This window comes from Embiotoca jacksoni, unplaced genomic scaffold (genome assembly GCF_022577435.1).
Source record: "Embiotoca jacksoni isolate LCO1_2020_lvr unplaced genomic scaffold, fEmbJac1.0.p SCAF_5, whole genome shotgun sequence".
Taxonomy (NCBI): domain Eukaryota; kingdom Metazoa; phylum Chordata; class Actinopteri; family Embiotocidae; genus Embiotoca; species Embiotoca jacksoni.
The window spans coordinates 14,347,320-14,361,209 of NW_027185403.1; the positions used below are offsets into that span (position 1 = coordinate 14,347,320).

At 39.1% G+C, this 13,890-nt stretch overlaps 1 protein-coding gene across 1 annotated transcript in view; it reads left to right on the forward strand.

Moving 5' to 3' along the window:
* The first annotated feature begins 10,698 nt into the window (after positions 1 to 10,698).
* The window catches only part of ctnna1 (catenin (cadherin-associated protein), alpha 1), a 75,443-nt gene continuing 72,251 nt past the window's right edge, over positions 10,699 to 13,890 (forward strand). Inside the window, exons 1-3 of the mRNA XM_069170889.1 lie at positions 10,699 to 11,004; positions 12,804 to 12,923; positions 13,227 to 13,422. Coding sequence (XP_069026990.1) covers positions 12,819 to 12,923; positions 13,227 to 13,422 — 301 coding nt within the window. The 5' untranslated portion in view covers positions 10,699 to 11,004; positions 12,804 to 12,818. The remainder of the gene's footprint in view (positions 11,005 to 12,803; positions 12,924 to 13,226; positions 13,423 to 13,890) is intronic.

Consider the following 13,890-nt stretch of genomic DNA (forward strand, 5'->3'; position numbering starts at 1 on the left):
ACTACAGAAATTTCAATAAAATTGTACCATATAATAAGTGTGATTACCAGTTCTGCAGTTTTCAGCTGTACAATTGACACATTCAGTTCTGACACAAATCACTCATGTTGCCAGGTATTACAGCGCTGATTCCCCATTTGGCCAGTTCCTTCTGGAGGGGCAGGTCAATGGATTTGAAGCACAAGCTGTAAAACTTGAATAACTTCCCCCCATCAACTTCTCTATTTCTCTAAACTAGAAACCATAACACCCAATAACCCAAAGAGCAAAATGCATCAGCAGCACTGAGATTTATATTCTCAAAATGATATGTTAGCTTTAGTTTAACATATATAACATTTAACAGATTAACATATACTAATAAAAACCCATGAATGTATTTGTTTTATATAATGGAGAGTTTGTAAAATTTAAATTCTGTATATTAACAATTAAATCTAGGAGTTGAGAAGAAATAAAAAGCCAGGAACTGAGGTTTATTATCATACGTTGTAATACATAAAGTCTCCAGTCATTGACTTCCCATCTGAAAAACATTCCTCTCCTTTCACCGTTCAATGCTGTAACACTGTGGGCGAGATCCTATGGTTATAAAGCCTTTTATTAATACATTATGTAATGTTCACACAAATTTTGAAAGTATCCAAAGATAACAAATAATAATAAAAGTCTTTTCAATGTCAATGTAAGAATTCATCTTGATCTATGAGTCACCACCGTGTGTCTATCATAAATCCTTCAGCAGTCTACCTAAAACCAAGGTTGACCTTGGTGAACACGGTTTTATGAATGAAAGAGAGCCTGTAACCTTTCATTGTCACTCAGACGTGAAGGTGGACCCTGTTCTTCTCCTTCCCAGATGGTGCTTCAGTGTGTGGGTGTGCGACGTACGTCTGCTCTTCTTAACAATAATCATTGGATTAGTAACAGTTAAGGCAGTTTTTGTAAGAATTCCCAAAAAATATGTTGGTTTAAACGTTTAGACCGTGTGGAAGGACAACATTACTGAAATGATTACATAATTTGAGAGATTAAGAAGTGTCTCATCTTTCTATAGACGATCGAAGGGCATTTATTATGAAAAATGTGATCACTCAGACTACCAGCTCATAAAACACATACATCACAGGTGTTGCTGTTTGAGCTGTTATTCTTTATTCATAAAAAATTTATGAAATGTCAGTATTGTTTACAAATATGTCACATGAAATTTAATAGTTTGCTACCCACAAATTAAACTGGAGTTATCCATCAATGCCATTATTGCCGCATACATGCTGACATATTGCTCAGAAAATCATCAAGTTGACAGACACACAGTTATTGTAAATTGTATAGCCCACATACATCACACAGATTTAGAGATGTTTTTCTTGATGACTGATGTGTCAGATATTCACTGTTACTCTGTTTTGGACTCTGTCACATCCCAAGAAAAATAATGTTTAGCTGCTAGATCTTACATTTTCTTCTTGATCTTGACTCACACCACAATATTTAAAACTGCATCTATCGATAATTCCAGCCCAGATTATGATTTTGCAACATAGTGAAGAGGCTCAACAACTTTAATATTAATGACTTGCAATTACCCCAGACGTCATTTTGTCAGTCTGTGTTATATTGTTCAAATGCAACTCAGTGCAAGGCAGCGTTTGAAGAATTTGAGTATAGATATCTGTATAATTAATTCTCTGTTGGCGTAAATGAGAATTACGTGGCAGGGGAGGCAGACCTAGACATCTGTCAGGATACATTTTTCATAAGGAAGCCCTCCTTATGGGCATACCCCCTTCAATAAGGTATGAAATATTTACCACAATTAGTGAAATGAAGCTGAGAAATCACCAAGAAACTGATTGAAGGTGCAGATTGTGGTCCTGCACATGAGAAAAGGGCCAAGCAAAGCTCTTTCACATACAGTATATGCAATGGGAGACTCAATGCTGCAACACCAAGACTGGCTGCGGATTTCTTACATATTTCTTTGCTTTGATCACTCCCTCTTCTTAACAAGGTCCATTCCTCACTTTCTGTTCTCCTTTTATTTTGCTCCTCCAATCCCATTTCACCCTCTTAGATCCTGTAAAAACATAGCTGGTTCATTCTTCCCATTGCACTTTTTATTCCCATATCTTCATGCTCCATGCTTAATAGTTTCATTATAATTAGGAGATGACACATTTTTTGGATAAACTGCATTATATTTGTCACAGCCTTGCTGTTTTTTTCTTTTTCACGCTTGTCTCCTGTCACCAGATAACCTTGGTTTGTTGAATGGAGCAACAGTTCTTTCCCAGATGAAAGGGCAATGGGACAGAGTCTTTTTATTATCACTTGGTCTTGTCTTTGTCTTCAAAGACTTGTCAGAGCAGTAGTCAACTGTAGTTTAACCCTGGGATTAGTTTTCTCTGCCCTGTACTTTATTTTGCTGCTTTATGTGCTACTACTAAGCGTATGTCAGCTCTGCCACACTAAGGGCCTGATTTACTAAGATCTCAAATAAAGGGTACCAAATTGCGTGTTCCTTCTAGAAGTTTGCACATTTTTTTTGCACCCGTTTTGCGGGTGATTTACTAAGAGTAATTCTGTCATTGAAATCGGGTACAAATCGCTGTATATAAATGAGGTGTTTGTCTGTGTTAAAGTGATTCCAGCAATGGAAAACAGAGCGACCGCAAAAGGAAAATGAAATCTGATCCCATTGAAATTAAGAAATATAAATATAACAAGAACAAAACGCTTTATAAGAGATTATTAGCAAGAAAGTCAATACCGGGGGAAAAACACAAAGGCGAAAAAAAGGCTTCATAATAAAACGTCGGCAAATAAAAGAGGAGGGATGTTGGATGAGATCCTCTAACAAACACCGATCAGCGGGTCCAGATCTTTCTGGTGATGAGCAGGTGACTTTTCATTCAGTGCCTCGCGAGTGCTCGTGAACCTGATGAAGCGACCTGTGAATTCTGCGGGACACATTCAGGACCTGTGACGGCACACCTGAATAACGGGACCGGGCGGGATATCCAAGCAGAGATACGCTGGAACGACCCAGAGGCAGGACGATGCTGAGTCATAAGACGTTTTTTAATTGGTGGTATTTCGTGGCTCCTCCTTGTTGATGGCTGTCAATCATCATTCAGTTCATTCAATAACTCAGAAATGTCATCGCTGGATATGTCTGAATAATATTCCCCTCTGTCATCTCAAACACGTTTCCACGGGTGTAAAACCACGTTCTCAACGTATTCTTTAGTTTCCCTGCGTCTCCTTCTCACCACAATAAGAGCAGCTGTGTCTCTGGATTTGCGCATCTGATTAATACGTGACCTCCAGTCGTACTAAAATACACACGCAATCACTTCTCCTGTTTCTACTTTCAAGTTTAGTAAATATCGTTGCAGGTGCTAAATTGTTCTATTTTGAACCTTCAAGCAGACAAGCCCAATATTGCATGTGTGCAGGCAAACACGCAAAATGGACGACGTGTGTTAATTTGCACATTTGAAAGACGCAATCCTCACTGCACGTCGTTAGTAAATCTGCTTGGACATTTTTTTTGCGGGTGGTGTGGAGTTTGCACGTGATTTTACACACGCAGACGTTTAGCAAAGCAGGCCCACAGTGTCAACTGAAAGGGTGGGATCTTTTTTCTTGGACATGCATGCTTGTTTTTCTGTTTATGTTGTTTGTACCCATTACAGTGTTATTAAAGGATTTTGAAATGAAAGGACCTAAATAAAACACCTTGCTTTTACTGGATGAATTATTCGACTTTATCAGCGTTAGGACTTATGTTCAAATGTGCAGTCTTTGATCGAACTGTAGCACAGCACAGATGTACAATATCACAGACTGTAGCAAAGACACGAGTTACTACTTTGATACTTTCTGCAACAGTTTTAATTAGGTCAGAAAACAAGCAAAAATTTTCAAAAAGATACATTTTGCAAGTACTACCTCCAAACAGCAGTGTGTTCTATGGGACCAGATTACAAAGGAAGTAAAGCCAATATAAACAAAACAATTTGTTCTCCCCTGAATGGTACCGAGCCCATATGGCCTCCAAACACCCAAAATAACAGATCAAGATTCGACTGAGTTTTTTTAAACAGTGAACTCTGTAACTTTCTGTACATAAAGGATATTAAACACAACATGAAATTCATCCTTAATAACACCAAGATAACAAAAAATACATAAAGACACAAGACTTCACAAATGCCTAGCCATATAGGCTACAGTGTCTGCCTACCTCTATACAGCACAGTTACTAAATGTATATCATTCTATGGTTGTATATATGTGATGGTTGCCTTTTTCATTATGTTACTCCTTTTTATCATTTGATTCATGAATGATGATTGAAGTCTCCAATTTTTCTCTGTGGTTGTGGGTTACTAAGCAGCTGAATATATTGACTGTTCTTTTTAATCAAATCCCTGTAGCTGTGTACAAACTATTAGCAGCATGCAGAAGGGATCAAAAACAACAAACTATATAACGATATGTACTTTATGTGTTGGATACAGCAATCTGGTGATCAAAAATCAATGAAAAATGTCCTTCTTAAGAAACCTGTTCTTTTGCTATATGACAGAATTTATCTCCTCTCATAAAACACTATGAAATTTTGATCATGGACGCATATGATTCCCTGTTATTGACAACATTGACATATCAAAATAGAAATCCATAAACCTCTCTTGACAGTGCATTAAAGTGGACACATTCTCATGATTGATTAGACATTCAGTTGACAGATACCCCGTGATTGTTTACTATGGTGGACCCTGGCAACGACTGGGCGTTTATTGCTGTCTGGTCCAGCAGTATTTCAACATTGTATCTCACTCCGTAGCGCTGACAGATCAGCAAGCAGCTTCACGGCAACCACACACTTCCGAGTAAGCATTCTTGGTTTGCTACCAAACTGCAGCATACTGTGTCCCTGCTGTGTTTACTTGTGCTTTAACTTATTTAAACTGGTGTTTTCCCTTGCAGATATATTAAATTTAAAGAGAAAGTAAGGCATGTTACACTAGATAATGTATGGGTAATTATCCATTCGCATTTTGATGATCAACATTTTGACTGAATTCCCTTCAGATTTGTAAATACTCTTAAATGTATGAAAACTGCTGTTTACCAGGTCCGCAGTGGGAAATGGTAAAAGATTGAGTGCATAATCATTTCAGTCGCATTTTGTGTATTTTTTTTATTTCGTACAAGATTTTTGCATATGAGTGGATCAGCTCTTCTTCAATCTTGTATTCATTATTCAAAACACAGCTATTTTTGCCAGAAATGCTTTTTGAATTTTAACGTGCTGAAGGGGGATGATGCCTTTTGCTGCCACCACGTCGCTGCTTAAAAACTTTCCACCCACGTCTGCACCTCAATATCCACTCAAATCACAGCGGCACATCAGGTGAGAGTGACTGACAACAGCTCAAGATGGAAACCACAAATAGACGACGATGCTGGTGACATCCACCCCACCAGGAGTCCTTACATCAAAAAGGATCAATGTCACACTGCTTCTCCTCACTGCAATTTCTGTGATGTGTGAGAATTTCATGCTTTCAATGACCCGTACTTTACAGTGTAGCAAAAACAACGCACGGCCGGGTATTCAGCAAGAATAACATTACTTCCCCCTTTTTTCCGTAGTGTCATTGCTTAAAGAAAACTTCTGTGGATCTGCGACGGTGATCGTAGTTGCTATATTTGGAATAAATGGGATTCTACAAGTCATTATGAGTGAGGTTCTTTGTAAGCAGGCCAGTACACAAACAAATGTTTGTGGAGGTATCAGTGCTTGAGCTGGAGACAAGAAAAAGAAAAAAAAGAACTGTGTTGCAACATGACATCATTTGACTTATTATCAGCTGTGTTGAAAGTAGGAGATGCTGACTAGATTACTACAGATCTGCTGCTGCATTCAGTAAAGAGTGCCTCTAGCTCGGAGCATGGTGGTAGGATTGATACATTTTTATTAAAGCAAATATTATGGCGTGAATGTGGCCGTGGGTGAACTGGTATTCTCGCACAGGCACGTATCTTAATTTCCTATGGATCACATAGAGACCCAATCAGGTCCTGATGATGTCATTGCTCTCTGCATCATTAATATTGAAAGGTCATTCCCCCTACTTGGAAGTTGTGTCTCTCACAGACTGGATTCAATTTCCAATTTGCCACAAGACTCCCTGGGTCATTCTTCCTATTTATCTGGTAGAAGACCTGCAGTGTTATAAAAGTTCTCAGAAAATGAACTCACTGCTTCTTTTAATGTTGCTTGTGGAGCTCGTCACTTGGATGGACAGCTGTCATCACACTCATGGTGGCTCACCATTTTCTTTAGCTGGAACATTTTTAAAAGCTACCCAAAACTCTACTCAATACCCAAAATACTGTCAAACATATTGTAAAATATAAACTTTTACATTTCCTGCATTATATGCTTTGATTTAGTGTGTGAACATAGATATATAGCTGTAAAAGAAATACCGAACACCATACCAACGCCACATGAACCATAAAAGTTTAATTTCAGGCTTCAATAATAATTTAAGTTGCGAACACTGATTTACTGCTTGATTTATTGTATTATTTACTATATGGGTGACACAGTGTGCTCCAGCTACTTCGGCACATTAGAAATTGCGAGCAACAACATACTGTTTGTTTTTCTTCAGGCTGCTGAATAGTGCTCTAATGGGAACCCTGGGCTACAGTGGTGCTTTTATGAACATGATTATCCTTGAAATCTCAAAGAATACTTTGCTCAAATCCTTTTGTGTTCTATTTTCCCTCATTTTCATACCAGTTTCACCGAAAAGCATGCTTGGTGGTGTGAAACTCATTTGAATTTAATTGACAAATACAGGCTCAGAAATACATTTCTATACAATGGGTACAGAAAAACTTATAGTCAAAATAAAAACAGCCTGTGGCACAGAGATTTCATCAGCGATCCTTAATAAAAAAAAAAAACCTGATGTCATATAAGCTGTCTTCCATTTTTCCAGTGCCGATAATACTGTACTGTGTGCACGTTTAGTGCTTACACAGAGCAAAGTATGCCACATGCACTGTACTTTTGAAGTTCATTGATATGTTTGCTTCAAACACTTCGGAGGATGTCTGAACCTGTGACTCATTACAGCTTTGAAATTCATTATGTTTCATTTTGTGGCTTCCTCCACATTTTTCACCTTCCTTTTAGCTTGAATCCCACTTGGAAAGCTAGAAATTAGGGCAGCGGGTCCCGTGAGAATTTTGGAATAAAACAGGGTTTCTGGAATAGCACTGTGTACTGTGAATGACAAGTGTTTTTGTGGTTGGTGGTCTGCTGGTAATTGCATTTCAGTCAGTAATCACTGTTTGTGTAAAAATTATTATGAACCCACTTTTGTTTCCTAATCTGTGAAACATCTCTGGCAATGGAGGTAATATCACAAAAAGAACTGCAACACATCTTTTTTTATAGTTGTCAGCGGCTTTGTTTTCCAGAGACATCCACATCACCTCCACAAATGGAGCTCTTGTTCTGCAACAAACACTCTTTTGACTTTGAAGGCTCCTCCAGACTAAATACAATTTTAGAATAGGCACTTACAGATCAGTTTCATATGCTACATTTGGTAAACAGACAATCTGAAACAAATAGTACACTATCAAAGGTCACTTATTTGTCCAGCAACAGGTAAAAGCATCACTCAGTGACATCCGGCCTCTTCTAAAGCCAAGAGGAAGTTCTGCAGATACCATGAACCAGCAGGTGGAGTTCAACAGTGTCAACAATGGTTTGGCAGCAAATGAGTCATTGGAGCTCTGACCTTTTCAATTGTCCAATCAGACGGCAAGGCTGATATCATGATATCACTGCCCCCACACTTTAACTGTAAACATGTCCGATATGTCCTCCCAAGGGATTTTTTTTTTTGTTCATCCCCCACAACAATGTATGTTTCTTTTCACCTCTGAGAGACTCACAGAGAATGGATGCTGTTGAGGATTATCATAAGTGTTACCAGCCTGCTGAGTTTGCTCTCCACCCCTTGAGTATTGCTGTGGAAGAGTGACGCCTACATCTCAACACACAATTGTAATCATGGAGGTACAAGGTCTTACTGAGGAAGGGAAAGCCTGCAGATGACATCATGCAGCTCCATGGACAGCTGTCAGGATGAGTCAGGTGAATGTGGACAGACTGAAAGCCACTGTGTTCCTTATGTCAGGGAACAAAATCCTCCTGCAGTGAAGGAACTTTCAATTCAGTTAGCGTCAAAGTGTGAGCAATTACTGTGACAGGAAGCTACTGTAACTTCCATGTCTGCAAAATAATAGATGATAGCACAATTGTGAAAGACGCTCACCTGTGGCTGTAATCACGAGTGTTTCTCTTATCAGCGTGGAGCAGTGCCAGGACCGGCATTCGATAAAATGCTGTGTTCCCTCAATAGAAATGTAAAAAATCTATAATATCAATGAAAACTCAGGAAAAAAAAAATCTGTATTATTAATATATTTTGGCATTTTAAAAATAAACACCTAACATTATAATAACAAATGCAAAAATAATATATATTCCCCATCTATTTTTCTAGTACCACATACTGGAGATTTGCATGTGCCCAATTATACATTCAGTGTGTGACAAACATGTGCACTTCCTCATAATGAGAAGGAATTATTTATAGCATGCTGTGCTCTTATCATTTGTCGGGCCCAACAGGTACAAAAAGATGAAGTTCAAGGACACACAAACTTGTCCTCCCAGCAAGCTGTTACTTGGACAAACATTCATCATTCAAGCACATAGTTCCACCACATCTAATCCGTCTTCTCTCGAGTATTAATTGGATAAACAAATCTCTGTTACACTATGTGAATGGCTGTCCCCTCAGTTCTTGACGGAAATTAATGTTACACACAGAAGAGTTCACTAATATGTGTTCATCTCCAGGAATTCAATGTGGCAATTTAATGCACAGCCCTTAAGTTTCGGCATGGTCGAACTCTATGGAGTAAACAATTATCGCACAAATTATTATTGTACAAAAAACATTTAGGAGTGTCTTTTGTGAAGATAATTATATTCCCAGGCCTTCATTAAGAGCTTCATAAAGTACAATTGTAAACTAATTCTCTTCCTGACTGTAATTCATGCTGCACTGTTGGAGCTTCTTAATTAACACCTACTCAAGCCAACAAATAGAAGTGTGTTAGTTGTACTTGCCTGCAGAACAAAACACCATTGTTGCTTGTAATGTTCTGTGTCCACCGCTTTGAATTGCTGATGACCTTCTCCTCTGTTTTTTTTCTCTCCCTATTGGAGCTATGACATATCTGTTTGCACTGCTTTTTTTTTTTTTTTTTTTACATTTGGTTGTACTTACAGTAAACGTATCTTTGACAACAATAGGAGGACACAGAGTGTGGAAACCCTAATTACTAAATTAACAACCGAAAGTGCCTTTCCAGTTTCTTGAAAGGAGAAGCAAAAGCTATAAGCGTGATACCACCGCTGTGTGTGTGTGTTTTGGAAAAGTGAGACTGGAGGGGTGGCACCTGGCCTCTTTAGATAATCTATTTATGTCTTTCACACTTCATTAAGCCCAAACCAAAATACTTGGCTCTGGAATATGTTTATCAAATGTCTCATTGTTATCAGTCACAGCTGCAACAAACCATTGAAGTGCGACTACAGCGTACTGATCATGGCTTATTTTGCTTTTCGTGACCTTAAAGTTGTACAGTTTGTAACACGTACAAGTTGTTGAGTTACCTAAATAAAATTCCTTATCTGAAATGTCATACTGCTGTAAGATGTTTATTTTATTTCCATAAAATATGAGAAAGTGAAGCTACAACGTGCTTTATGTGAACCTGATGTCACATCAGGTGAGTTTGGAGTGCTGTTTTTCCTAGGGTGGCTTCTGTTTTTAAATTTATTAACATTTGAACCCACTGTCAAGACACCAAAAACCAACAAAAAACATAATAATTTATGACAGGCATGGCCTTGGGATGAATGCAAAATAATTTCTAAGAAAGTCTCAGAGCTGCTTTAATTTAATTAACAAAAGTAAAGAAAAGAAACAGATGGGTGGCAAGGATGTTAAAGGAAGTTAATTAGATCACAAGATAAATAGGCTACTTGACATTTCTGGATGGCTGAAACAAAGTCCGACACTGAATGACAGAAACATGGTTTCAGTTTGAATAGACCAAGTACATTCCAGATGTCGAGATGAAACCCGTCCGGATCTACTGATACGAACATATTCCAACATTTGGTTTACTAAAACTATTCCCAACAGGGCTGCACATTACTGTCTCTCTTTTTTTTTTTTTCCAGCGGGTCCTGTCATTCGGTTTGTCATTCCTGCTGACAATTTCCTTCCTCAGAAGGAATAAACTTGTTATAAACTTGTCATCCCGGCTTACTTTGGCCTGCTTTCTGTACCAGTTTACACGCTGAGCAGTAATTCATCCATATACGGGCACCGTACGGCGGGTGCCACGCCCGGGACGCCTCCCTCCCCCCCTCCTCCCTCCCTCCCTCTCTCTCTCTTCGGGGCCTGCTGTGTCCTGCGGTCTCTCCGCCGCGCGCTGCCAGGAAGTTCAGGAACTCGGTCACCGCCCCAGACCCCCCCCCCCTCCTCCCCCCTCCTCCCCCCTCCTCCCCCCTCCTCCATTGTTGGGCAACAGTCGGCCTCATCGAAACTTTCTTCACATCACTGAGAGCCGAAGATCCCTTTTGAAGCCGCTCTTTCTGTGTCGGTATATATATATATATATATATTATTTTTTTCCCTGAGAAGAAGTAAACGCGTTGTGTAAAACTTGAGCGCGCGAGGCGAAGAAGAAAAAAAAAAAAGAAAAAAAAAAAAAAAAAAGGAGGAAAACTTTTGGGAGCAAAAGAAAATTCCGTAATTCTCATTCCTCCATTTTGAACTTTTAAACTCCAGTTTGTCTGACGGGTTGTTGTTGGTAAGTTTTGTTACGTGTTCTCGGGACTTTTATTGACGACACGGTTGTTTTTTTGTTGTTGTTTTTTTTTTTAAAAAACGGTAGGACGTAAAAACATCATGTTAACACGACGGATGAAGGTTTTTGTCCGCTGTGTTAATTCAGGCTAACGCGGCTAACGCTTGTTGTTTGTCGGTTAGCATTAGCGTTAGCAAGGTGGCTCGCTGTACGTTCACTGGAAACAGGTAACAAATGTTAACGAGGAAAATAACCTGTCGGGAAGCGGGTCAGTTGACCACGAGTGCTTTTTAAAGTCTGCATAAAGCGTGTCATTTACTTGTTATATTCTAAATTTACGCTTTTTTTTTTTTTTTTTTTAACCTGTCGGACCGACGGTTGCTTAGCTACAACAGGTGTAATTTAATCTTAATCTCCTTCACGTTATCTGACCAGGTGTTACACCCAACCTGATCCATTAGTGTTTGATAAATACATTTCTTATTTCACGTTGGGGGGGGGGGTGTTCCTCGTTTGGGAAAGGAAAGTCCATAAATGAATCGAGTAAATACTAAAATCTAAAACCTAAAATTAGTTTTATTATCAAAGACTTGATGAAAGCGTTGTTTTTTTACCCCCCCTCCCTCCCTAAATATCACATGTTCTCTCTTGTCTGCGGCCTGGGCGACAGTTTTGGTTTCATATGCTGAGGTTTTCAGATATGCGTGTTTTGCCACACCCATACACGGTTTCACCTGCCCTGCTGCAGCGACCTGATCTCCTTAAAATGCAAAAAGGTTTCTGTGGTTTACCAGGTCGGAGTGGTTTCAGTGGGACTGTGTGGATTAGCACATGCTGACATCGACGTTTCTGCAGATGTCCTTTGCTGCAGGCTTCTTCACATATAGTTTGTTATTATTATTTTTTTTAATGCATTGAACACCACAAAAACACCTCTATCCATTTGTATTGTGTCAGGGTGGCCGAGTTGGTTTAAAACCCTTGTCAATGTAAGTACAAGTATTTGCATTGTTAGATATTCAGCGCTCGGTGTGTAGGAAAGAAGGGCCAACAACAATAAAACGAGTTATTACTCTGACAATTGTTTCATTGAATGTTAAAATAAGATGTATATCAGGACAAGTAATAACCTAGTGAACTGCAAAATTTAGCCTGGATTCTTGAAGGCAAAACTGGAAGTACATCACTCAATAGATAACCATTCAGTATAACAATAGGTAGTCATCATTCACATGTTCTTTCCTTGCTTTTAATATTTTTGCCTCTTTGTTAACAATGTAGGCTAATTGCTAGCTTATGGCAATGTCCTCACAATACAGCTGACCAACTTTTCAGTTGAAGCCCTCAGCCCTCCGGGTTTGCTGATTATCCCCTCCATGTTTGATAGTTAATCAATTGAGTTGCAGTCGCTTGAAAAGAGAAATCGAAATTGGGCCACAGTGTTACTGTGCTCTGCCTTTGGCAGTCGTTCTTTGAGAGATGGAGCATTACTGGCTCTAACAAGGACCTTAATATTGTGAGTACTGCACAAACTCTCAGAGACTGATCTGAAAAGCATAAAAGAAACTGGATTTAGGCAGCAAACTTTTTTTAAATTCAATATTTGAGTTTTGTTTTTTTTCCGTGACAAAGTAAAAGCCTTTCCTCTGAAATACAGCCACAATGATTTTATATGACAGCAGCTATTCTGTGTTTTGGCGGACAATGATGTGTTGCTTGTAGTCTAAATTGTTCTGCACCAGACAAATGGAATTGACTTTCTGTTTCAACTTGACATTGGCCATGTTCCCCCCCCCCCCTAGAAAAAAACAGACATCATGACGAGCATCAATACAGCTAACATCAACTTTAAATGGGATCCAAAGAGTCTGGAGATCCGTACTCTTGCAGTGGAGAGGCTACTGGAGCCACTGGTCACCCAGGTAATGTGAACATAGTTTGCGTTTTTATGTGTGAAGGGACATTGGTACAAAATGCTTACAAATACAGTAATTTTAATGTGAAATGCAGACAATATTTTCCCAGCATTTAACAAAATTGATGTTTTGCGTAAGTACATTTTTTTATGAAAACCTAATAGCTAGATTGCAATCCTATGAAAAGAGCCCATACAACAGGGTAATAGGTTTTACATGTGAAAAGAGCTGTTGACATTACTCTATTCTGTCCTGTCAAACGTAGCAGCAGCTCTTTCTGTTGTTGAAACATTTTGCTCCCTGCCATAGGTCACCACTTTGGTAAACTCCAGCAACAAAGGTCCATCTAACAAGAAGAAGGGACGCTCCAAGAAGGCTCATGTTTTGGCTGCATCGGTGGAGAATGCTACCCAGAACTTCCTTGAGAAAGGAGAAAAGATTGCAAAAGAAAGTCAGTTCCTTAAGGATGAACTGACTGCTGCTGTGGAAGATGTCCGCAAGCAAGGTATATTGAAACTACATATTGCAACAGTATGTGGTTTCTAGCTTGTACAGAGTGCTTCTTAAGATAGGATGGTTGATAAATAAATGATAAGCTATGTACATATCACCTGCCCTAGTTGAAGACCTTGAAATAATATGCTTTGAGCCTGATAGATTTCTTTTTGCTTTGGGGTTTTCAGGGAACCCATTAATAGACTATTCATTTAAGCATACAGACGGTCCACATTCATTTCAAGCTCGACACTGTCGATTCATGTTTCTCCTCAGAAGTGTGTGGGCTCTGTTAGCCCCGTGCAAGGTTGCTTCGAAGGTATGTGGACTTGAGCGTCAACAGTTTAGCTGTTTTTAGTCTGTCTTTCCGTGTTGGCCGCTGTGATGAACTTGCGACCCTGTCTTCACCCAGTCAGCTGGGATATTCGTTTTCTTCTTTGACAAAAGCTGAGAGGTGGTTACTGTTAGGCATGGGAAT